This window comes from Pelophylax lessonae (genome assembly GCF_965119305.1).
Source record: "Pelophylax lessonae genome assembly, chromosome: 11".
Lineage (NCBI taxonomy): Eukaryota > Metazoa > Chordata > Amphibia > Anura > Ranidae > Pelophylax > Pelophylax lessonae.
This window is the reverse complement of record NC_138778.1, coordinates 28,266,681-28,292,669: the sequence shown is the minus strand read 5'-3', so window position 1 is coordinate 28,292,669 and position 25,989 is coordinate 28,266,681. Positions and strand designations below refer to the sequence as shown.

At 43.1% G+C, this 25,989-nt stretch overlaps 1 protein-coding gene across 1 annotated transcript in view; it reads right to left on the bottom strand.

Annotated features, from left to right (window-relative positions):
- Positions 1-334: 334 nt before the first annotated feature.
- The window catches only part of MYCBPAP (MYCBP associated protein), an 80,802-nt gene continuing 55,147 nt past the window's right edge, over positions 335-25,989 (bottom strand). The window contains exons 16-19 of the mRNA XM_082272496.1: positions 18,424-18,539; positions 15,923-16,065; positions 11,195-11,383; positions 335-499 (exon numbers count right to left, since the gene is read on the bottom strand). Of these exons, the coding sequence (XP_082128622.1) occupies positions 374-499; positions 11,195-11,383; positions 15,923-16,065; positions 18,424-18,539 (574 nt within the window). The 3' untranslated portion in view covers positions 335-373. The remainder of the gene's footprint in view (positions 500-11,194; positions 11,384-15,922; positions 16,066-18,423; positions 18,540-25,989) is intronic.

Here is a 25,989-nt window from a genome sequence, read left to right as displayed (position 1 = left end):
TGCATGCGCCAGTGACGTCACTGGCTGCATCTACAGTAAATAGCTCCTAAATAGTGCACATTTAAGATATATTTACTATACCTATAGCTAAGCCTTATTATAGGCTTACCTATAGGTAAAAATCATACCAGTGAATTTATTTCCACTTTAAGTGAGTGATTTAGAAAGTACTGAAGCCATTGTATCAGCCTTATAGCTAAGTAGTAAGCAGCTTCAGTATGCAAAGATGGTGGCCAGTTCCTTAGGCTCTTAGTATGGTTCCCCTCATACTTTACAGAAGATGCAAAACCAAGAAACCATTTTTTTGGGGGGTGGGGGGGGGGATACATACAAGTGTAAAAACAATTCAGGCCAACAACATGAATATGAAACTTTATTGAGGAATGATAAACTGTAGGCTCTCCAAAGTGTCCAGATTCCCACTGGGGGTTGTATTGCTTTTTAGGTCTTCAGCAATGGTTACCAAATCTTCTGCCATTGAGACCAATATTCCATAAAACTGAAATAAAATAAAAATATATAACATTTTAGAATTGAGCTCAAACAAGCAGAATATAGATAGATTGTAAAAAGAGGAGATGGAAGGAAAAGGAAGAGAGAGAGAAGAAAAGAGCGAAGGAGAGGAGAGGAGAAGAAGAAACAAGAGGAGAAAAGGACAATAAAGGGAAGAAGAGTAGAGAAGAGAACAGAGAAAAGAAAGGAGGAGAGGAGACGACAAGAGAAAGGGGAAAGGAAAAGAAAGAAAGGAGAAGAGTATAGGAGAGAAGGAGAAGAGAAAAGAGAAAAAAAATAAAAATAATTAAAAAATGGCGTGGGGTCTCCCCCCAGACCTTTATCTAGGCACGCAGCCTAACAGGTCAGGAAAGGGAGGGGACGAGCAAGCGCCCCCCCCCACTCCTGAACCAGGCCGCATTCCTTCAACATGGGGGGGGTGCTTTGGGACAGGGGGGCCAGCATGCACCGGTCGATGATGCAGTGCCACCCGACGTAGCCGGGTGGCCCTTCCCCATAGCTATTTAAGAAATGTCACACCGTGAGGCAATCAGACTGCGGGAGCGTATGGTTTTTTATTTTTCGATTTTCGGGTCCGGTGATGGCTTTGGTGTCGTGATGATTGACTATGGATCTACAACAGGTGACATTGTTTTTTTTTTTTTTTCATAAAGGAATTTTTAAAAACTGGCTACTGTCTTTATTCACTTTTTTGGTGAATGGGTAGGGGTACACATACTCATTGACATAGGGGGGGGGCCCTCTTGTTAAGAGGGGCTTCCAGATTCCATTAAGCCCCCCACCTGCAGACCCCCACAACCACAGCTTGGGGCACAGAAGAGGCCTTTTTTCACCTATCAACATTGAGACAAGATGCTATAGGGTACCCCCCCCATATTATAAGGGGATAAGGGTGTAGTATGGATTTGGGGAGGACCCAATGCCGTTTTTCCCCAGATTTTTCTTTGCCTGCAATTTTTTTTTACATTTAGCTGTCAGCGGGGAGTCCCGCTGATAGCTGATGACTTATCGGTTGTTAAGGATGTGGCGGCCGGCTTTCTGGCCTGCTCCTTAGCAACAGGCTATATACAGTGTATTTAAAGGGACATAAGGGAAAAAACACCAAACGCTAAATGCTTGAAAAATGCATGCAAAAACGCGGGTTTAAAAACGCCCTACAAAATGTGCATTAAAAAAACATCAACCGCAACTGCATAGATGTGAACCTAGACTTAAGACCAAGATCTACTACTAGTGCTGTCAAAGTAAGACTTAAGGCAACAATAAGAAAATTAATTATAGATCACCTATCGTACATTCAAACCTCTTGTTAAAATGTTTACCTTTAATCATTAGATGCATTCCTGATGATCTTGCCAGTAAAATCCACTCCCCCTAAGAGGGTGACTAATAGTGCAGCTTGGAAATCATTGCAGAGATATTACCCTGTGCAGGTGCCACAACTACAGCCGGGTATGCTTATATAAGTTGTAGAGGAAGGTTATCACCATTAGGAATGGGCTTGGACGTGTTTGGGATTCCACCTGCCCGATCCCGCCAGGAAGCCGACACTGCACACGGCTAATCACAGGCAGTGAGACATTTCCCGGTCCGCAGCCGCACAGATCGGGAAATGTCTCACTGCCTATGATAAGCTGCAGGGGCGTAACTACAGGGGTTGCAGGGGTTGCAATCGCTACCGGGCCCCATGCTCCAGGGGGCCCGGTAGCAAACCAGTGGGTAAACTTCCAGGATCGCAAGGGTCACACTTGCGACCGGACCCTGGCATTGCACCACTGTGAGGAGGCCCCAAGATTGCAGGAAGGGGGCCCACAAGATTGCAGGAAGGGGGCCCACTGCAGAACTTGTGAAAGAATCCTGCTGCGGGACCGTAATAAAGGGCCATGCAACGAGTGTAAAGAGCCCCAGGATTAGTGGGAAGAGCCCTGGGCTTGAAGGTAAGGGCCCCGGCCAGGGGTCTGAGGGGCCCTTCATGGTTTCTTGCATCAGGGCCCTGAAGGTTCTAGTTACGCCTCTGATAAGCTGTATGCAATGTCGGCTTCCTAGCAGGATTGAGCAGATAGGATCCAGAACACACCCGAGCCTATTCCTAATCACCATCATCCCCACTCACCTATCCTACCTAGCTCCACCCACTGGCATTGTGACTGACAGCAAAGCACCATCCACATCCCCCAAGTTTAGTGATAACATGGCTGCGTCGCCTACAGTCTCACGAGCCTCATTGATGTAGGGAATCCTGTTACATCCCGATTTCAGCTGCAAAAAGATATTTTCAGTACCCATGATGAGTGAAGAGCTCCAAGAACAAGGTAAGTAACAAAAATGGCCCACTGCTAAATCCAAAGCCAAAACATGTAAAGAATAGAGAATGGTGGAGATTTTCCCTCCCTTCCTGTCCTGTAGACACAACACTAAGTGAGGAAATATCTCCAAAGTGGGGGAAATTAGCTCTTCGACAGTCAATATGTGTCCCCAATGTGAGATTTCCTATTCCTGTTTTGGGGACAACTCAAAATTTTGGATTTTCCCATCACTTTCAATCTCGATGACAATGGTCATCAGGACAAATATAGAGAGAGAGTGTCTCTCCACAATGGGGACATAGACAGCAATAAAAATCTGAAGGAGTTTCTTCCCCCTTACAACTCTTTCCAAATGTAAAAAAAAAAAAATAAGATTTTGGCTTTAGATTCACTTTAAAATCAGGTCTAAACCTAATTATTAAAATCTCATATAAGGCTTAAAGTGTAATTTCACTTTTTCACCCCCCGATCCCTGCTAAACTTACCTCTGTGGGTGGCAAGTCCTCACTGCCCCCGCATCTGATGTAGCAGTCTGGGGATATGAAATCCCCACTCTTCTTCCCCTTCTTTCTGTAGTCCTTCAAGGAAGGATCAGAATGATTCTGATTGGTCAGGTGCTGGTATGTGGCCGTTTTGACCAATTGGGATAACTCTGATCCATCCTGGAAGCCCTACAGAAAAAAAGGGGAAGAAAAGCAGAGATTTCAAATCCCTAGACTGGTACACCGGCTGTATGAACATTGACAGCTCATCAACCACAGAGGTAAGTACAGTGGGGACCAGAGGAGTGGGGAGAGCATATCAGTGATGGCGAACCTTGGCACCTCAGATGTTTTGGAACTACAATTCCCATGATGCTCAAGCACTCTGCAGTGTAGTCAAGGTTCACCATCACTGGTGTAGGGTGTTAGTTCACATTTTTGATTATTTTCTAAAAAGGTCAACTTAAAAATACATTTATAAAATAAAGTGTAACAGTCATTTTCAATCTTTCAAATCCAGCAGTTTTCATGAAAATAATATCTGGTGATCTTGCCAAGAAGGTCCTTGTTCAGAAACTTCCTTATATATGGTGACAATTGTGTCTTCCAATTGTACTCCTGCATTGTCACTCTTTCACAAGCCAATAGACACAATCATTGCCTAGGCATGGTCCACCATTGCCACTATCAGGAAGCTGGTCCAGAGCAATGTTGTACAGTGGTCACTGGAGTGAGTTCATGTAGAGAGGAAGTGGCTAAAAGAAGCCGGAGAAGAACAGCAGTGTGGCAATGTAACGAAGAATGAAAAATAGGTGAAAGTATTTAATAAAAAAAAAAGTAAAAAAATGGGTTTGGTAATGATGCACATGCTTTAGCAAACGAAATATGGTAATGATGCATGTGCTTTAGCAAACTAAATTTCATTAATTTAGGTCTCCTACAGTTACAAGTCACCTAATCAATAGGAGTAATGTAAACAGTTAACACACACAGTCCCTCACTCATATGGCTCTAATGCTAAGATGGGACTCACAGCTGCCACAGGCATGTGCTCAGGCCCTGGTGTCCAATTAGTTCAGTCTCAGGATGTGAGACGTCAGCCCAGGCTGCTGGTGTATGGACTTGTCTTTCTAGAATATAGGTCCCACAGGAACGCCTTGTGGACATACTGTAAGCTTAATCAATGTACAGAGCAAGTCCCCGGTTTCTTTCTGAGGCCAGCACATCTTGGCCTTCCCTAAAGTCTAATAATCTATACGATCTCGTTCCAAAAACATTCTTTTTATACCTCCATGTCCTGACTCTGTCTGGATTCGCTCTAAAACACTTGCTGCTAACGAAGGGATAAAGTGTTGCCTCGCAGAAAACAGAGGTCTTTTATAAAAGCTTTGTCCTAAAATTGAAGTATCCGTATTCTGCAGACACCTCCATATAAAGGTAAACTGCACATAAAATTTTATTATTTGGTTCACATCAAAATGGTTTCGTGGATGCATAGAAAAACAAAGCTTCTGAAAATTTTTAGAACAGGGATGTCCAACTCCAGCCCAATGTCTCTTTCTTTTTTAAGTTTTGGATAGGGTGGGTAGCGTTCAGATTTCTTAAGCTTTCATTTAGTCACCAGTCTCCATGATATTGCCCATCCTTTCCCGTTATTAAAGATACACCACCTCCTTGTTTACTTGGGGATTTAGCGCACATTTATTTTTTCACCAAATTTCTCATCTTTCTTCTGAAAGTCTAGTGTTGTGCTAACACATCTTGACTTGGTAAACAAGGAAGAAAGGCTTGTGCTAAGGCCAAGAACCCGATCTCCCATGCTGGTCTGCAGTTCCAAGTTGGTTGCCGAGTGGGTCAGGCAAAACCTCTAATCTGTCTGGAGCCGCCCTTGAGTATCTGAGGCTGAGATTCTTGAGCTGGCCGGCAACGCTGCCCGAGACAACAAGACCTAAAGTGCGTGCGCTACATACCCTAAAGCCTCGTACACATGATCAGATTTTCGGACAAATTTTCTTTAGTTTTTTGTTGCATTCTAGTCTCATATGGAAAGTGAAGAGGTTACTTTCATACAAAAATTTTTGTACGACAGAATTCAACTTCAGAAGTGATGTCGTGTTGAATTGTTATTGTTATTGCAATTGCAATTGTTATTGTATAAATTTTAAAGCCTGAACATCCAGTTTTTGCCGCCCGAAAATTCGTAATCGACTGTCGAAAGCACTATACTAACAATCCGAAAATCGGCAGATCGTTAGTTGGACGAAATTTTAGTTCCGATTTTCTTATCATGTGTACGGGCCTTGAGATAACCATAAACAAAGTGCTGCACTAATACAATAGAAAAATATTAAATAAAGTCCTTGGGTGAAAATTTCTATGTGAAAACAACCTTCCAAGTGCAAAGAATCCCACTCCTTCCTTTGAACAGATTAAAGTGTGGTGAATCAAAACCGTGACCTCTCGAACAAAGCCACCACCAAGAGGAATCAGATGTACGCTTACCATAAATCGGGGACAACCTAATGAAAGAAAGGTCAAACAAGCTGATTTACATGTGGTCCTGCAAACCTTCCATGCTCGTGGCTGGTATTTATAGAACTTTGGACCATTCCAAATCAGCAATTATGGGCATAAAGGTAAGAAACAAACCGTATAGTGTAAAACCCTTTAAAACTAATTTAATAATCTTTAAAATAACACTCACAGTGTTTAAAAAATAATTGCACAATCAAACAGTATTCTCAGCTAGCAAAGATGGCGTTTTACTGTCACTTCCAGTTGATGCAAGCACTAAGATGACCTCAGCTCATAGCAAAAAGGAAGCTTCTCTATTTCCCCCTGCCCACCCATTTCTCGATCTGAGGAGGCGAGGGGGGTCTGTGGTTTTTATAAAAACAAATGATTGCATTACATATCATAGACCCTGCCTACCTGTATCCTAAACGCAAGGTTGGGGTAAGCAAGTTGGGAAGAATGGGATTCAGTCCTGTGGGTGTGGACCAACTATGCCAAAACCCAGCCAGTTGTAAACTAGTTTCCGTTACTCCAAAAATTGTCATTTACACTTACACTTCTGCTTTATTTATTTCTCCTATCTGACTGGCACTGTGCTTAAGTTTCTGATGGCTGAGATTCTTAAGCTGCCCAGCAATGCCACCCGCCACAAGATCCCCCAAAATCTTCAGCTGGCTGTACGCAACCATAAGGAACTCAACAAGCCACTCAATGGAGTCACCATCGCCCAGGGGGAATCCTGGCCAACATCCAGGCCGCGCTGCTGCCCAAGAAGACCAAAAGCCCCAAGCCCGCCAAGACCAAGTACACTGAATATATTAATATCCTCTTCCCTTTTGACCATTTTTGCATATATGTTTTTTTGTTTGTGGCTTTAGCAAGGAGTTCTGGTTTTGCGGTCAGGTTTACTGGATACATATTTGGTTTATTATTATAATTATTTTATATATATATATATATATATATATATCACTCTTAATTCAATGTAAGTTTCATTGGTGAATAGCAAATTACTTTATTATGATGTATATTTTCTTGACCCAAACTCTGGGCCAGCCTTTCTCAATCTTGATATCTTGAGACCCCAAAGGAATCCTTGAAATATTTTTAAGGTCCCAGGGAACCCCTGCTAAGATAAGTCTATTGAGGATCATTAGTAAAATGCTCCTTACATGTTGGTGGTAAGTAGGAAGAATCCCCACATTATAGGGGTGGCCAGAATGACGCCATTGCAGTCACGTTGTTGGCTCTGCCAAGTGGTGTTTGACCTGGAACATAGCAGGCACCATCTGATGGGAGGTCAGTTAGCAATAGCTCAACAGCCATTTCAGAAGGAACCCTAGGGTGCCACAGAACCCTGGTTAAGAATGCTGCTCTGGACCTTTTCTGTTCAATTACCAAACTAAATTCAACTCCATTGCTTAAAATAAAATAAAAAAAACTCCTTAATACTTACCTCTCAGTCGGGTGTCAAGTCCTCTATTTTCTGTATTCAAAAGCTACAGCCTCTCTCAGAATCTTTAGGGTGCATAGGCTTTCTGCCCTTAACTAAGTTATTGTTCTTCCTGCCAGTCCCTACATCAATACTTTGTCCTATAGTGACATGAAGGCCAGTGGGAGGAACCACGGTACCTGACTGGGGATGCAGACACCTGAACTATGCTGAGATTCTTTTGCAGGCCGTAGCACTTGAATACAATGAAGTGAGGATTTTCTGCCCACCATTAAGGGCAAACTTTTTGGGTTTTTTTGCTTTAAAGCGGAACTATACTCACCTCTACTCCAGCGATGCAACGTCTGTGAGCATCCCCACCAACACCGGCTTCCTTCGGATTCAGGATCAGCTGTCGTGCTTGGTCAAGTCGGGATGATGTAACTCCCGATGCGAATGGGAGAAAATTCATTCTGACACCTGACAGATGAACTGTGCATAAACAGCTCAGTATACAGTGTAACCAGTTTAATAGGAGGAAAATAAGATGATTTCTTCTCAAAATAAAAAAAAAAAAAAAAAAAGTTGGGCCCGCAAATTTTATATTTTTAGAAAAGTTCTGCTTTAAATTATAGAGTTGCTTTAGGGATAACTGCAGTTTTATATATATTTGGAGGATAATTTAACAGTCTATAGCAGGGATCCCCAAACTTTCTAAACAAAAGGACAGTTTAATGTCATTCAGACTTTAGGGGGGCCAGACTGTGCCCAATAGTAGTAAACAATGCCCCATCTTTGGTGTCAGTGGAAGGAATAGTGCCCCATCTTTGGTGTCAGTGGAAGGAATAGTTCCCCATCATTGGTGTCAGTGGTCGGAATCGTGCCCCATCTTTGGTGTCAGTGAAATTAATAGTGCCCCATCTTTGGTGTCAGTGGTAGGAATCGTGCCCCATCTTGGTGTCAGTGGTAGGAATCGTGCCCCATCTTGGTGTCAGTGGTCGGAATCGTGCCCCATCTTTGGTGTCAATGGTCGGAATCGTGCCCCATTATGGGTGTCAGTGGATAGAATAGTGCCCCATCTTTGGTGTCAGTGAAAGGAGTCATGCCCCATCTTTGGTGTCAGTGAAAGGAGTCGTGCCCCATCTTTGGTGTCATTGGACGGAATCGTGCCCCATCTTTGTGTCAGTGAAAGGAATCATGTCCAATTGTTGGTGTCAGTGGAAGGAATTATGTCCCATTGTTGGTGTCAGTTGGAGGAATTATGTCCCATTGTTGGGGTCAGTGGGAAGAACAGTGCCCTATTATTGGTGTCAGTAGCAGGAATTTTCCCCTATTGTTGGTGTCCGTGGCAGGGATGCCTCTAGGGCTGGATAAAAGCAAGCAAAGGGACGTATTAAGCCGCCGGGCCAGTTTGGATACCACAGGCCTATAGTAAATAGAACTGGCCAGCCTATGATGACCTCAGCTCATAGCAAACAGGAAGCATCTCTATTTCCCCCTGGCCACCCACTCCTATCAGTTACATGAGATCCGAGGAGGAGGGGGCTCTGTGATTTTTTTAAAAAACAGATGATAGCATGATGGCACGTGTAGTTCAGTAACACCTGGAGAGTCACAGGTTGAGCACCTATGTCATAGACCCTGCTTCCAGTATCTCAGATGCAAGGTTGGGGTAACCAAGCTGGGAAGAATGGGGTTTAGTCCTGTGGACTGATTAGGCCAAAGCCCGTCCAATTGTAAACTAGCGTTTCTGTTACTCCAAAAGTTGTCATTTCCATTTACAATTCTGCTCTACTTACTTCCTAATTGACCCCCCCCCCCCCCCCCCACAAAAAAATAATATAATTGAAGTTATTCTTCATTCTTACTCAATTTGGCTCCAACCTATACAGCCAAACCCTGCCCACTCATCATCCCCCATCTGATGAAAGTAGCACTTTGATCGTTCTCTCATTGGACAAGGACATGACAGATGTGCAGGAGTAACCTCAAAGCTGGGCAAGTCAAGCCCTAGATAAAGTGATACCAAAATTAGAGGGGGACACAAGAGAGGCATTGCTGGTTAAATGTTAATGGCAGACATCTTGTGGTACAGTTTCTTGGGTGGGATGTTCACATTGAAAGGAAACTTTAGAGACATATCGGGGTCACAACTGCAAATCACTTTCCGAAAAAGCTACCTAACAACTGGTTTCAATGCATTTGAATCACTAACAGGGAACAGTTATAGCAAATCGAAATTGTAACTGGATGACCTTCTGTTTGCCAAAGCACTGCATATCATAAACAATTTCTATGTTTTTCTCCTGTAGCACCCTCCTAGGTTGGTGCTAGTGAGAGAGTATAGATTTTGGCTCTGTCTGCCTATCAGAGGAGCAGCAGGCAAATCTATATTGCTTTCTGTCTAGCAGAGAGCAGGATCTGTGAGGTCTGCTCAGTATGTGATTCATTGGGTCTAGAGAGTGTTTCACACTGGTCCAATAGGGAGGCATGTTGGACAGTGGGAGGAACCCTGACTGATTATTGACCGAGCCAAGAAGTAAAATGTTAAATTGTGAATGCCAGTATTACTAACGGTAACCCAGGGGGACCCGAAAGTGTAATATCCAGCAGTCCTCAAGGGGGCAGTGCTACACTACTAAAAAAGTTTACATTTTTTTCCAATCTCAGCATTGCTGATCTCCTCCAGCCTCTTCCTGTACTGGCTGCACCATCAGCTGCACATCATTGCTTTTTACCAGCTTCCTAATAATAATGTTAAACCATGTCTGTGCAATGCATGATGGCACGGTTGCTCTTGGTCTCCATCAAAGGGCACATGTCACAGGGTGACTACACAGAAGCAAATATTAAAGACAGCTGTCACCCAATTGCAGGAAATGCATGACCAAGGACCTTCATGGCAGCAGGTTTATTTTAATAATGGTGGAGATTTTAAAAGATTGAAAATTACTTATGAAATTACAATATCAAGCAAAGCTTATATGAGATTGGGTTTTCATCTATTTTACCAAAACGTTTTACTTTGCTGGCTGCACGCTTGTTCCAAATCTGTGGACCTAGACCTTTGAAAATGAGGTCAGCCATTGGAAGCCCACATAAAATTAAAGCGGAACTAAACCCTCGTATCTTTACAGTTAAAGCAGAGTTCCGTCTCCCTCAAAAAAAAAAAATAAAAGTCAGCAGCTACACATACTGTGGCCGCTGACTTTTAACATATGAACACTTACCTGTCCTGGAGTCCAGCGATGTCGGCACCGCAGCCAATGTTTCCATCGGCTGTCGGGTGCTGTCGCCGCCATTGCCGGTCAGGGAACCCACCAGTGAAGCCTTGCGGCTTCATGGGCGGGTCCCTACTGCGCATGCGCGAAGCGCGCTGTGCATTCGGATTGGCTCGGTGGCGGGGGAAGGAGGAAGGGTCCAAACTTCCAAGGGATGGCGCCGCGGCGCCATCTCCCAGAAGTGGGGAAGGGTACCGCGGTCAAAAACAGGTACCCGTTCTCCCCTTCCCCCTGAAAGGTGCCAAATGTGGCACCGGAGGGGGGAGGAAGCAAATGAGCGGAAGTTCTACTTTTGGGTGGAACTCCACTTTAAGGAAGCTGCCATCTTGTTTGATCTGCATGATTGTTACCATGGTGCTGCGCATGTGATCAGTTATTACACCAGCCGTTTGAAGGTTTGACAGTTCAGCTGAGAGCATATGCAACTAGGACACTTATCATTCATGCCATGCCCTAAGTCTAACCAATTTGGGAAACAGTTAAATTGATAAGTTTAGTTCCACTTTAAATCCATGTGTTTAGTTGCACTTTAAGATGGGTCACAGGTTTACTTTAAAATACATTTAATGTTCTTCAGATGAATGCATGGCTGAACAAAAAGGTGAGTGTCATTTTAGCCTGGGATTCTATTTTCACCCGTAGGACTGTGTACATCCATTCACACACCTCAGTGTACAGGCTCTCCTTATACTTCTCTTGTATAATTGGATCTACTTGGCAGAGACGGGACTGTGGAGGAGACAAGTCTAGGCTTTCTCCAGATGACACCAGCTCCTTGTTCTCCCCAGAGAGGGCTGTTGCCTTTGAGGATTTCTTATCTTCCTTGCCCTTCACCTTCCTGCTACTAGGACGGTCCTGGATGAAATATAAAGAAAAAAAAAATCCTTCAATCAAAATGCACTCAACTTTGCAGCCAAAAAAGTGACACAAACTGCTGATGCATCACATGTGCTTATTCGTGTCAATTAGGTAAATTCTTATTTTACAATTTATCTTATCCTACACATATAATAGCAGTCAGGATAAGCTAACTACAATATTTAGTTGTCACAGAGGGGGCTTGAAGTGAACCTGTCCTGGCATAAAACATTTTAAATATAATAATAGTGCTGAAGTGCATTGACCTTGTGGTTGCCTGCAAGCAAAGTGAAAACCATCCGTACCGTATCCCTGTGGAACCTCCAGAGATCGAACGACCAGGCTGTACATTGAAATTCAGCATTCACCAAAAATGATTAAAGTGACACTTAAAAATATCCTTATTCTTCAAAAATAATCCATACATATTGAATACTTAAAGTGATGGCAAATGCTCAAAAATAATTTTTTCTTTATTAAACTAAAATTTTTTGCACAGAGCAGCCCCAAACCTCAACTTCTTGAGTTCCCCATTGGCTCTTCTGGCTCCCCCATTGGCTCTTCTGGCGCTCCCCCCACCCCCACACACTGATAGCCGCTATAGCAAGCCGCTTGCTCTAGGGGAATTCCTAAACTCTCGCTCCTGAGCACTGCTCTGTGTGTACATTGACACACAGAGCGCAGCTCGGCCCCGCCCCTCTACTCCCTCCTCACTGGCTGTTATTGACTGCAGTGGGAGCCAATGACTTCATCAAGACTTAATAAATTTCAACCAGAGTCCTTCCCCCTATGTTGGAGGAATTTTCACCACATAGGGAATTTACTCTGCATTTTATGGGGGTGCAAAATTCTCCAGGAGTTCTGGAAAGCAGTCGCTTTACTCATCTAAGATATTTTGGGCATACACAACCCTATTACACTAGCTTTAGCGCTCCTTGGTATGGGATTGGAGTCCGTCCGTCCGTCACCCCCCCCCCCCCCAGCTACTAGAACTGTGGTAATTCACATATTATTTGCTGCTCGCATTACTATTGCTAGAGAATGGAAGTCACTATCTCCACCAAATATATAGTCAGTGGTTAATAGAGTTAATACGTAATGCCTTTTTGAGAAACTGATAGCATAGAGCTCAAATTTAGCACAAGAAATGGGATGTATGGAGAGGCCATTCAAAGCCCTCGTCACAAATTTGTTTTAGACCTACTGTTATTTGATACTCACTCATCCATGTCTAATAAGGTTACTGTGGAACTGGAAGGAGGAATGTTCTTAGTCTTATTCCAAATAACAAGTTGCTATGTATTGATTATGGTTTTCAGTTTGACTGTACTTTACAATACCCAGGTGAGTCATTGGGTGGCTCACGGATTATTGATTGTAGGGAGTCTTGTCATAGTGTGTACCCATGAGGGGTGACTAGCTCCAACCATCCTCAGTTGAGGGTTTCATTGCTACTAGTATATGTGACTTTCACATGTTTCATTGTCATTTTTTATATTTCTTGTATTACTATTTGATTTTAAATTCTTTTTATTTGTTTTTAGTAAAGAGATTTACAAATATAATACATCACAATAAGAGTCAGTTCACACTATGGCGACACGACTCCTTACTACTTCGGGGGCGACTTGTGCATTACCATGCACCACGACTTCGGAGCGACTTGCATGGACTTCACATAATGGAAGTCTATGAAAGTCGCTCCGAGGTCGCCCCGAAGTTGTACAGGACCCTTTTTCTAGGTCGGAGCGACTTGTGTCGCTCCTATTAGAACGGGTCCTGTAGCGGTCAATGGACCGCCAGGGAGCGCGACTTGTAAGGCTGACAAGTCGCCTGACAAGTCGCGCTAGTGTGGACCGGCTCTAAAACCAAACAAAGTAAGTAAGCAATAAAAATAAAAAAAACCTTTAACTCACATACCCAACACTACATGCATACTATTATATACATATAAAAAGGTGTATATCCTATGACCCTATCAAATCGACCAAATGTGTCATATTTATATGTTTGTATCTATTCATATGTCATTTTCCCCAAAGAGGTGGAAAGAGGTGTCATTAGAGGTGGAGGACCCCCCCCCCCCTGCCAATCTAAATATCTTCCAGATAGATCTGAGGGTTGCCAGGCCTCTCTACCTAATCCTCTATGATGAGCTTCAAAAGCTTTTGTATGCTCCAGTTTCAGCAACTTTCTCCCATAGACATATAGGGGGAGATTTACTAAAACCAGGGCACTCAGAATCTGGTGCAGCTCTGCATGGTAGCCAGCCAGCTTCTAACTTCAGCTTGATCAATTAGGCTTTGAGAAAAAATCTGGAAGCTGTTTCTATGCAGAGCTGCACCATATTTTGCATGCTCCAGTTAGTAACCCCCCCCCCCATATATATATATATATATATATATATATATATATACAAACCCAATTCCAAAAAGGTTGGGACACTGTACAAATTGTGAGTGAAAAAGGAATGGACTAATTTACAAATCTCATAAACTTATATTTTATTCACAATATAATATAGATAACATATCAAATGTTGAAAGTGAGACATTTTAAAATGTCATACCAAATATTGGCTCATTTTGGATTTCATGAGAGCTACACATTCCAAAAAAGTTGGGACAGGTAGCAATAAGAGGCCGGAAAAGTTAAATGTACATATAAGGAACAGCTGGAGGACCAATTTGCAACTTATTAGGTCAATTGGCAACATGATTGGGTATAAAAAGAGCCTCTCAGAGTGGCAGTGACTCTCAGAGGTCAAGATGTGCAGAGGGTCCCCAATTCCCCCAATGCTGCGGCGAAAAATAGTGGAGCAATATCAGAAAGGAGTTTCTCAGAGAAAAATTGCAAAGAGTTTGAAGTTCTCATCATCTACAGTGCATAATATCATCCAAAGATTCAGAGAATCTGGAACAATCTCTGTGCGTAAGGGTCAAAGGCGAAAAACCATACTGGATGGCGGTGATCTTCGGGCCCTTAGACAGCACTGCATCACATACAGGAACGCTACTGTAATGGAAATCACAACATGGGCTCAGGAATACTTCCAGAAAACATTGTCGGTGAACACAATCCACCGTGCCATTCGCCGTTGCCCGCTAAAACTCTATAGGCCAAAAAAGAAGCCATATCTAAACATGATCCAGAAGAAGAAGGCGTTTTCTCTGGGCCAAGGCTCATTTAAAGTGGCGCATTATAAAGAGGAAGATGCAACAAAGAATACCTAAGACAGTTGAGCAACTAAAAACCTGTATTAGACAAGAATGGGAGAACATTCCTATTCCTAAACTAAAACTAAACTTGAGCAACTTGTCTCCTCAGTCCCCAGACGTTTGCAGACTGTTATAAAATGAAGAGGGGAGGCCACACAGTGGTAAACATGGCCTTGTCCCAACTTTTTTGAGATTTGTTGATGCCATAAAATTTAAAATCAATTTATTTTTCCCTTAAAATAACACATTTTCTCAGTTTAAACATTTGATATGTCATCTATGTTGTATTCCGAATAAAATATTGAAATTTGAAACTTCCACATCATTGCATTCTGTTTTTGTTCACAATTTGTACAGTGTCCCAACTTTTTTGGAATCGGGTTTGTATATATATATATATATATATATATATATATATATATATATATATATATATATATAAATGTTCAATTCATCTGAAAATTACATGGTCAGGGGCCTTAAACAGCAGAAGAAGATCATGCTAGATACAAATGACATCACAGGGGCCGAGATGTTTCCCTTGATGGAGAAGGAGCCAAGCCTCTTTGCTGGGAGGCAAGAAAGATGGAGCTAACCAGCAAAGAGTAGGACTGCATCAAACACATGGAGATAGGGCAGAAGTCATTCTTAGAATAAGCACCATTTTTTTTACAATAAATGCAAGCATCCTGAAGTTCAGGACAGGTCTTCTTTCAGAACTCCTGTACACTAGCACTCCATTTATCTTTCTAGTACATTTAAAGTATATGTAAACCCTCCCCTTGTGTAAAATAAGCTATTCAGTTTAAAACAGAAATAAAAAGCAAAACATTTGTGTATAGATATGAAAAAAATTATAAATTCCATTCTATAAAGTCCAAATTATTTTATAAAGTCCAAATCATTGGGTTGAGGGGGATTATGGTGTGGAGTTGTTTTTCAGATGTTAGGCTTGGCCCCTTAGTTCCAGTGAAGGAAACTCCTAAGGCGTCCGCATACCAAGACATTTTGGACAAACTTTATGTTCCCAACTTTGTGGGAACAGTTTGGGGATGGTCCCTTCCTGTTCCAACATGACTGCACTGCACACCAGTGCATCAATGTGCTTCTGGAAGAATGGTCAAACATTCCCACAGACACACTTCTAAACCTTGTGGACTGCCTTCCCAGAAGAGTTGAAGCTGTTATAGCTGCAAAGGGTGGGTCAACTCAATATTGAACCCTACAGACTAAGACTGGGATGCCATTAAAATTCATGTGTGTATAAAGGCAGGCGTCCCAATACTAGTGTATATACACCAATAATGTAACAATATACCTCCTTTTCCAATCTATCCTTTACTCCGAGCTTTCCACCTTTTTTCTCTTCTCTTTCCTTTCCTCCGGGCGTTCTTTTATCGTCTTTGGTCCCTCCTGTTCTCTTCTCGTCTTTCCCTGCCTTCCCAGGTTTCTGATCCACCACTAGAACAGGAGGAGAAGTTTAATAATACAGGAAATATGATTTTACTTCAGTTTGAAACATGGCAATCGCTTTTATAAAGGCAATCCAAGAAAGATTGCGTAAATCCCTTCAAGGGATTCACCTTCAATTACAGGGAAGATCTCCTGGTGACTAACACAGCACCATCATTTGAAGCCTCTGATTCCTCTTCATATTGTAAATTGAGGTGGTGACCTGAAAGGATTTGGCTTACTCATTTTCCTTGAATAACATTGTTCTCTTCAAAAAAAAGTTGTCTTTTACTTTAGATAGAGTGTGGAAGTGTTTTCTTGTCCATGCCCCCTGGGAAGATTTGCCCTCCCTATGTTTACTGGTGACTACTGTCATGAGGACAGGGAGTGATGGGAAATTCAAAGCTCTGCAGTTGTCACCGGAGCAGGAGTAAAGGGGAACCCTTTAATGGTGACAGCTGATTTCTCCTCATTTTGAAGAGGTTTCCTCTCCTCTCACTGCATGCATGAAGCCCGCTGCGCATTTGGATTGGAGGAGGGGGCCAAACTTCCGAGGGATGGCGCCGTGGCGCCGTCTCCCGGAAGTGGGGAAGGGTACCTGTCAAAAACAAGGTGCCAAATGTGGCACCGGAGGGGGGGAGGAAACAAAAGGGCGGAAGCTCCACTTTTGGGTGGAACTCCGCTTTAGTTTTCAGGGATTTCCTCTCACTTCCTGTTTGGCTATGGGACAGGAAGTGAACGTAAATTTCCGCAATGGGACACCAATGGTGAAAAAAAAAAACCTCACCGTAGTTATAACCCTCCTTTGCTTAATCCAAAATGAGAAAAAAGTTTTGTCTATAGTTCTACTTTAGGCTAAAGATTGTGCTTGAGTTTCCCTGCTAGATGTTTGGTGAGCTACTGAGACAGATGAAAGGTTTAACCACTTAAGCCCCGGAGAATTTGGCTGCTAAAAGACCAGGGGGTATTTTGCGATTCGGCACTGCGTAACTTTAACGGACAATTGCGCGGTCGTGAGATGCTGTACCAAAACGAATTTGACGTCCTTTTTTTCCCACAAACAGAGCTCTTTTTTGGTGGTATTTGATCACCTGTGCGATTTTTTGATCACGCGCTATAAACAAAAAAAGCGTAAATTTTGCAAAAATAATATTTTTCACATTTTTTTATATGAAATTCCCCAAAAAAAAAAGTAAAAATCAAAATTTTTTAACATTTTCGGCCAATTTGTTTTATGCTACATATGTTTGGTAAAAAAAAATCGCAAAAAGCGTATTTTGATTGGTTTGCGCAAAAGTTATCGTGTTTAATAACAAAGGGAAAGATTTTTGTCATTTTTGTTGTTTTTTTTTAACGCGTAATGACGGCGATCTGCGATTTTTTTTGCGGTACTGCGACATTGGGGGCGGACAGATCGGACCCTTGACTGACATTTTTGGGGTTACCAGTGACATTTCTACAGTAATCAGTGCTATATATATATGCACTGTTACTGTAAAATTACACTGGCAATGAAGGGGTTAACTTTATTTGAGAGGGAGGGGCTGTGTATGTCCCTAGGGGCGTGATTCTAACTGTGATTGGCTGTGGCTTGAGCTGTAGGAACACTGATCAACGGTCCTACATAGTAGAACCGTATGATCAGTGTTTCTACACATTGGAGAATGACAGGCAGCTTGTTTACACAAGCTGCCTGCCTTTCTCCCTCTCCCCCGACGATCCCAGAGTGACCGGCGGACATCGGGTCCGCCGGTCACACGCGCGGGGGGGTCCGTGACCGCGCGGGAGCGCGCCACCGGCGGCGCGCGCTCGCTCCCCAGAGCCTCACAGGCTAGTGACGTATATATACGTCACTTTGCCTGTGAGGGGCTGACCGCCGCAGTATATCTACTTGCGGCGGTCGGCAAGTGGTAGTGATCTAGGATTTTTTTCATGCCTAGTACTACTCCTGCAGGGGGCAGCATAACCCAATGGCTAAGAAGTATGAGAGCTGCATCTGTCAATGGACCATAGGAAAAAAAAACAATTAAGGAGCACAGTAAATGTATTTAAAGATACATTTATTTTTTGGACTTTGTGGATTTGACCACTGGCCAATATCTAAAGACCCGACTGTACTTCAATTAATGGAAGACAAATGTACTTTTTCCAATCAATATTTTAATAAATCTTTAATTGGAACCCCCCCCCCTTTATATGGTTTATTTTACTTCTGCAGTGCTTTTAAGCCATGAGTGGTGTTTTGTCAAACTGACTGATAAGCTCTGCACTGCAACTGTGAGCGCATTCAACTAACAGCAGGTTGTAAATACTCCATTCCATTCAGTGTATTATTCATACATACTGGACATAATTAGAACGCATTACCTGTCTCTTCTATTATAACTTCTGCTGTCACATCCTTGTCAGGCATGCCCAGTACAAATCGTAGCTCCATGGACCGTTCCACTAATTTATCTATGACGTCCCTCCATAGCTGAAGACTGAAAACAGAGGATTTAAAATATACAGACTGAGGTAAGAAAATCACTCCTGGTATAAAAGTGATGCTACTTACATCAAAACTACCGTTTATGGCCTGGTGAGATGGGACCTTATGCAGTAGAACGTAGATCTCCTCTGCTTATTGCTCCTGTGCATGTTACTTCATATTTGCAGGAATGTAAACAACTGCATGATCACAGAACTGTGCACACTGACATACACACAATACTTGCTGCAGCTAGATGATTACTGACAGCCATTGTTATAATAGATTGGGAGACAAATACATTTGGGCTTTTTTTAGGTTACAGGGGCATCTCATAAAATTAGAAAATCATCAAATGTGAATTTTATTTCCATAATTCAATTCAAAAAGTGAAAACCCAAAATACAGTATCTCAGAAAAATAGAATATTATATAAGATCATAAAAAAAAAAAAAAGGATTTTTATTACAGAAATTTTGGCCTACTGAAAGGTATGTCCATGTACAGTATAGTATGCACTCCAAATTTGGTTGGGACTCCTTTTGCATGGTCCCCACTGTGTTTTATCAAGTCCAAAGTCAGCGCAGCCCTCTACCAGGAAATTCTAGAGCACTTCATGCTTCCCTCTGCTGACCAGCTTTATGGAGATGCTGATTTCCTTTTTCCAGCAGGACTTGGCACCGCCCACACTGCCAAAACTACCAATATCTGGTTTAATGATCATAGTGTCACTGTGCTTGATTGACCAGCAAACTCGCCTGAACTAAACCCCATAGAGAATCTGTGGCATATTGTCAAGAGGAAGATGAGAGTCACCAGACCCAACAATGCAGATAAGCTGAAGGGCGCTATCAAAGCAACCTGGGCTTCCATAACACCTCATGTAAATGAAGAAGAAAGTGGCACTTCCAGACCCAGGAACTTGGAAACGTGAGTTTTATTCTTCAAATCAAAGGTACAACATCAGACAAGACCACAAGACAGACTGGACAGCAGACGCGTTTCACACCTTGTGCTTATTCATTGCTCAATGAATAAGCACAAGTTGTGAAACGCGTCTGCTGTCCAGTCTGTCTTGTGGTCTTGTCTGATGTTGTACCTTTGATTTGAAGAATAAAACTCAAGTTTCCAAGTTCCTGGGTCTGGAAGTGCCACTTTCTTCTTCATTTACATGGATTTCTCAGGTCACGGACCTTGGTGAGCACCCATTCCTACAGGACTGCCACAGCTGCTCGGGATCCATCCGGCTCAGCTGATTGCCTTCAGAGCGGTGATTTGTTTCATTTTGGTTTCCATAACACCTCAGCAGTGCCACAGACTGTTCGCCTCCATGCCTCGCCGCATTAATGCAGTAATTCATCCAAAAGGAGACCCGACCAAGTATTCAGTGCATAGTATACTGTACATGGACAGACTTTTCAGTAAGCCAACATTTCTGTATTAAAAATCCTTTTTTTTTATTTTTTTATTGGTTTTATGTAATATTCAAATTTTCCGAGATACAGAATTTTCGGTTTCCACTAGCTGTAAGCCATAACCATCAAAAGTAAAAGAAAGAAATGCTTGAAATATATCACATCTATATAAAATATATGAGTTTTACTTTTTAAATTTAATTACTGAAATAAATTCACTTTTTGATTATATTCTAATTTTATGAGATGCACCTGAATATATTTTTTAAACTGATGATTATTTTTTTTTATATACTAACTATACAATCTCTGTTTTACCAATAAATGTTTAATAAATGAAAAGGATTCCCAGAGCACTACGGGTTAGCTAAAAAGAGAATGGACAGAGATTGAGTCATTCAGTCCTGTGTGTAAAATACAGCCTATGATACAAAAGGCTTTCTACAACACACTCTAAGACCTCTATGACTCGGCCCCGGGCAGGGCAAACGTGGTTTGAGGAGGACGTGGTTTGCGGAGGAGCGACAGCGGAGGCCGCTTCTTACCTTTATCTCACCTGGGCTGATCGGGAGAGTAGCGTCTCTTTCACCCACATGCCCAAAACATTTGGATGAGTCTGTCTGTACGGCAGCACCCCTTTTCCTGGAGACCTAAGGGAAAGTATCTCTCTTCCTGCTTCAGAGCGGCACTCCAAGTTTCTTTTCTACAACACAGTGCCTAACTATCCTCTTGAACCCTGATGCCCAACCTGTGTCCTTAGGGTGTTATGTAGCCTTTGGCACTTTTTGTGCAGTCCTCAAGGAGCTGCAGACACTCACCTGTGTTACCCTACTGCTATATCATAGCTGTGATCTCTAGCAGTCTATGTAATGTGTCTCTAGTCTGTCCCCGGTCTCCAACATCCCCTATAGCAGGGATATGCAAACTGTGGCCCTCCAGCTGTTGCATAACTACAAGTCCCATGATGCATAGCAAGATTCTGACAGCCACAAGCATGACACCCAGAGGCAGAGGCATGATGGGAGTTGTAGTTTTGAAACAGCTGGAGGGCCACAGTTTGCATAACCCTGCCCTATAGCATGTCTGCGGTCTCTGACCATCTCCTGCATTATGCCTATAGTCTATGACCATCTCCTCTTTAGCGTCTGCTGCTTCTTACAATGAATATTATGTGCGATCCTTGGGCGATGTCAGGAGCAGCACTTAAAATGGTTGTAAACCTTATACATGAAATATGAACAAAGCATATCCCTCTATAGTTTGTACTTGTCTCAAGTAGGAGCACTAGGTGTCATTTGTGTGTGCTGCTTCCTTCCTCTGCTTTCAGCATGAATCACTTCTGACACCAAAAGACAAAAGGTGACAGGGGAGGGAGCTGCAGCTGATTGACAGCCTCAGTTCTGTTCCTGTGTGAAGGGGGTGTGTCCTTTCCCTCCAAACAGCTGTCAGAAATCTCTTCACTGAGCTCTGCAGAGTGCAACTTCAGTTCTCTGCCCCCTTTTTCCTGACAGTTCATCAAGCTTTATAAACTCTGAACTTTGAACAAATGTAGAGGAGAGAAGACTGCAGATAAATAGGTACAACTTATACAGGAGGTTTTGTTTCATCTCTGTGTATCACCTGAGGCCAGTCACTGCACTAGGTATATGTAAGAGTTAACAACCACTTTAGGCCCCCCTTACCAAGAAAGTTGACCACCAATGGCCTGGAAGATGCAGCATTTAAAAGGCAGTGGTATTGCATTAACATGGCCACAAAAGAAAGACAGCTTATTTATAAAACAAGGCTCAGTTACTGGCTTCGGGAATTAGAAGCTGGTGGATTTCTTTTAAAGTGAATAGATTGAAACCTAAAAATAAATAAAATTACAATGTAGAACTGGGTCATGTAACCTGTCAAAACTATGTGACAGGCCTTCGTCCAATTATGGTGTTTTTTCTGCTGCATGAAGCAGAGAGAACAATAACGTACCACAGGCTCCATACAGCTTCCTGCATTATTATAAGTGAGCTGTAAAATGCAGGCTGCTGTACCGAGTAACACTGCAGAGTATAGCAGAAAGCAAACAGTGAAATCTGCAAGGATTCTAAATCAGCCCCTAAGGCTCTACCCGCTGTCAGGAAAAATGGGCAGCAAAGTGGCTTAGTAGTTAGCACTTCCGCCTAGCAGCACTAGGGTCACTGGTTCGAACCCCAACCAGAGCACTACCTGCCTGGAGTTTGCATGTTCTCCCTGTGCCTGCATGGGATTCCTCCGGGTACTCCGGTTTCCTCCCACACCCCAAAGACATGCTGGTAGGTTAATTGGATCCTGTCTAAATTGGCCCTAGAATGCGTATGTATGAATGTGAGTTAGAGGCTTTAGATTGTAAGCTCAATGTACAAGAATGTACAATATATATGTGAAGAGCTGTATAAATTGACGGCGCTATATAAGTACCTGTAATAAATAAATGTTGTAACTCTGTTTGAATGGTGTCAGGTAACCACCAACAGTTTGGCTAATCAGCGCATTGGCGCGAATACGCATGCGCGGCAAACTCAACCAAGAATGTGCGTGCGCCAATGCACACGTAGGACGTAACGGCGCTTGGCGCCAAACGGCCTATTTAAGCTCAGCAATTACAGTCACTAGCTGCTGGATGATCTTCAGCTTCCCGTGTTCCTTGTGCCTTGTTTTGCCTGCTAATCTTGGATTTCCTGCTGCCGACCCGGACTGCTTGACCTCGACTCCTCTTGATACCTCTGGCTCTTGACCTTTTGGCTTGTCCCTGGACTCTCCTCTGCTTTCTCCAGTGTCTGACCCGGCTTGGCTATTGACTCCGCATTACCAGTCTCCTGTGGGCTACCCAGCTTACCTCTGTTCCTGCAGCACACCTGCCTGGCTTGCCAAGTGTTCCAGATCCGCCTAGGACTTACCACTCATTGGCTGCAGCCGCCATCTGGCTATCCCATCCGGCAAATGGAAGAGCACAAAAAGCCGCACAACCGGTTGAAGATGCAAAAAGTTAAAATCCAAATTTATTTTGCAGGCAAAAAGATAAAATCATCCAAGATGAAACCAAAACAGTCGGAGACATGGGGGGGAAAAGGGGAGCACGGCGGTTGACGCGTTTCACGGAGTCTTCCGCTTAGTCGTAACCAAATCCAATCCCATCCGGCAACCCGTGCTACTTCGGGCACAGCACTCCCTGTCTCACCTCCAGGGGTGCTCTGCACCTAGCCGCAAGGGGAGCCCTCTCTACACTCCGGCTTCGGATCAGGTACGTGACAAATGGGCAATGCAGGAAAAGCACTAGCTTTGTGTTGTAATGCGCTGGTGCTCATTTAAAATGCATGGCAACACAGTGGGGTTGATTTACTAAAGGCAAATTGACTGTGCACTTGGCAAGTGCAGTTGCACTCCACAAAGCGCAGTTGCTCCAGAGCTTAGTAAATGAGGGCAAGCTCTGCTGACTTCCATCATCCGATTATGTGCAAGCAAAAATGCTGTATTTAGTTTATAATTTTTCTTGCATGTGATTGGGTAGTGTTTGCAAAGTAAAGCTTTGCCTAATTTACTAAGCTCTGGAGCAACTGCACTTTGAAGAACGCAACTGCGCTTGCAAAGTGTATAGTCGTTTTGCCAAAACCCAGTGTGCTTGGTGTGTGTAGCTTGCATTTTTAGCAGCTACACAGGTAGCAATAAAACTTAAGATAAATTATAATCTTTCCCTACTCTATCAAAAAAAAAACCAAAGTACTGGCTAGATATGCAGTTTAGGTGGTTTCACATACAGGTTACAATTTGCGGCCAGTTTAGCTGTACAGTGCCTAGTGCAAGGGCGATATATCGAGGGCCGATATTGACTTTTGCCGATATATCTGTATCGGCTCCGGAACTGGCCGATATTGCCGATATTCCAAATATTGCTCATGTAAGGGTAAAATGAGGTCACATAGCATAATTCCGTTTACAAATGTTATCAAATATGCCGCTCACATATGTAAAAACTAAAGATCTAAGCAATTCCACATTAGCAGATCTGCTGGCAGATCGGTATCTCTCACCCACTTTCCGTAAGTGATACCTGGGTGATACCGCTGCGTTCGGCATCCACACTCAATACTGCTCTGTCTCTCACCCGCTCCATCTCCAGCCCACCCGATACTGATCCGTCTCTCACCCACTTGCCGTAAGTGATACCTGGGTGATACCGCTCCGTTCGGCATCCACTCACAGAGTTGTATAACCACTTACCCACTGCTCACATTGCTGCTACTGCAGCAATGTGGCTCGTTATCGTCCAGCGATGTAGACCTACGTCGCTGGACTCCTCCCCCTGTAGGCGGCGCTCGCGCGCCAAAGGAGGCGCGCTCCCGCTGTTTTCAGTCACAGCGGGAGTCGGGCCAGGGGAGGAGCGGCGACAATTGCCGCCGCTCTTCCCCGATCGTCGGGGAATCGAGTGAGGAGATCCGCCCACTTGTGTAAACAGAGCGGGCGGATCTCCTAAGTGACAGACAGGGTCAGATTGCAGGGTTCAGCATAGCTGAACATCCGATCTGTCCTTGTGTCACTCAAAAATGACAGAAATCTTTCCCTTAGTTAGTAAAAGCGATAACTTTTGCGCAAACCAATCAAAATACGCTTATCGTGATTTTTTTTTACCAAACATAGGTAGCAGAAAACAAATTGGCCAAAAATTAAAAAAAAATTTGATTTTTACATTTTTTGGGGGAGGAATTTCATATAAAATAAATGTTAAAAATATTTTTATTTTTTCAAAATAAACGCTGTTTTTTGTTTATAGCGCAAAAAGTAAAAATCGCACAGGTGATCAAATACCACCAAAAGAAAGCTCTGTTTGTGGGAAAAAAAGGACGTAAATTTTGTTTGGGTACGGCGTCGCACTACTGCGCAATTGTCAGTTAAAGTCGCACAGCGCCGAAACGCAAAAAGTGGCCTGGACGTAAGACAGCAAAATCCTCCGGTGGTAAAGTGGTTAAAGTACTCGAAACCCATACTTGAGTAAAAGTACAAGTGCTCGATCAAAAAGTGACTTGAGTAGAAGTGGAAGTGCTCGATCAAAAAGTGACTTGAGTAGAAGTACTAAAGTATTCAACATTTTTTCTACTTAAGTATTGCAAGTAGTTTTTTTAAAAATGTTGCTACTCAAGTACTGAAAGTAAAAGTACAAGTACTGTGTTATGTAGTTATTAAAGAAAGAAGTCAAAAGTTTGAACATCATATTGTTTTTTATTATTTCAAATGCAGCTTTTATTTATACATACAGTAGCATTTATTTTCGTATGCGCTGATAATACACATGTTTTGAGCTTCATGAAACCTGCCATCTACTGTTCTGGCAGTGGTCATTTTTATAATTGTAACGAGCAGGGCCAGATTAACGTAGGGGCTATTGGAGCTGCAGCTCCAGGCCCCTACCTTTATATAGGCCCCAGGCTGGCCATATTCACTGTTACCACTCTTCTGTCACTTGTAAACACAGAAGTCTGGCTTCTATGCTCGCTTCCCCAGGCAGCTCCCTCAGAACCTCCCCACACAGCGCGAAGGCCGGACAAGGAGGGACAGTTGCCGATGCATGGATGTGTTTATGGGCTTCAGAGACAGCGTCCCATGTTGAATTAGGCATGCATGGCTGCACCCTTCCTCCTCTGGGTGCATGCCAAGGCACGGCCCTTAAGGCCCTTCAAAATCCTCAGCACCAAGCCCATGATGCTCTTAATCCGGCCCTGGTAACGAGTAACTATGCAACACAAGAAAAAAATATCGGAGTAGAAGTATTGAAATCATTGAAAAAAATGTAGTGAAGTAAAAGTGGAAGTAGGAGAAAAAAATTCTACTCTAGGAAAGTACAGATACCGCCTTTCCGTACTTAAGTACAGTAGTGAAGTAGTTCTACTTAGTTACTATACATCTCTGTCCACCCAATACTGCTCTGTCTCTCACCCGCTCCATCTCCAACCCACCCGATACTGATCCGTCTCTCACCCACCTGCCGAAAGTGACACCCGGGTGATACCGATCCGTTCGGCATCCACTCAATAC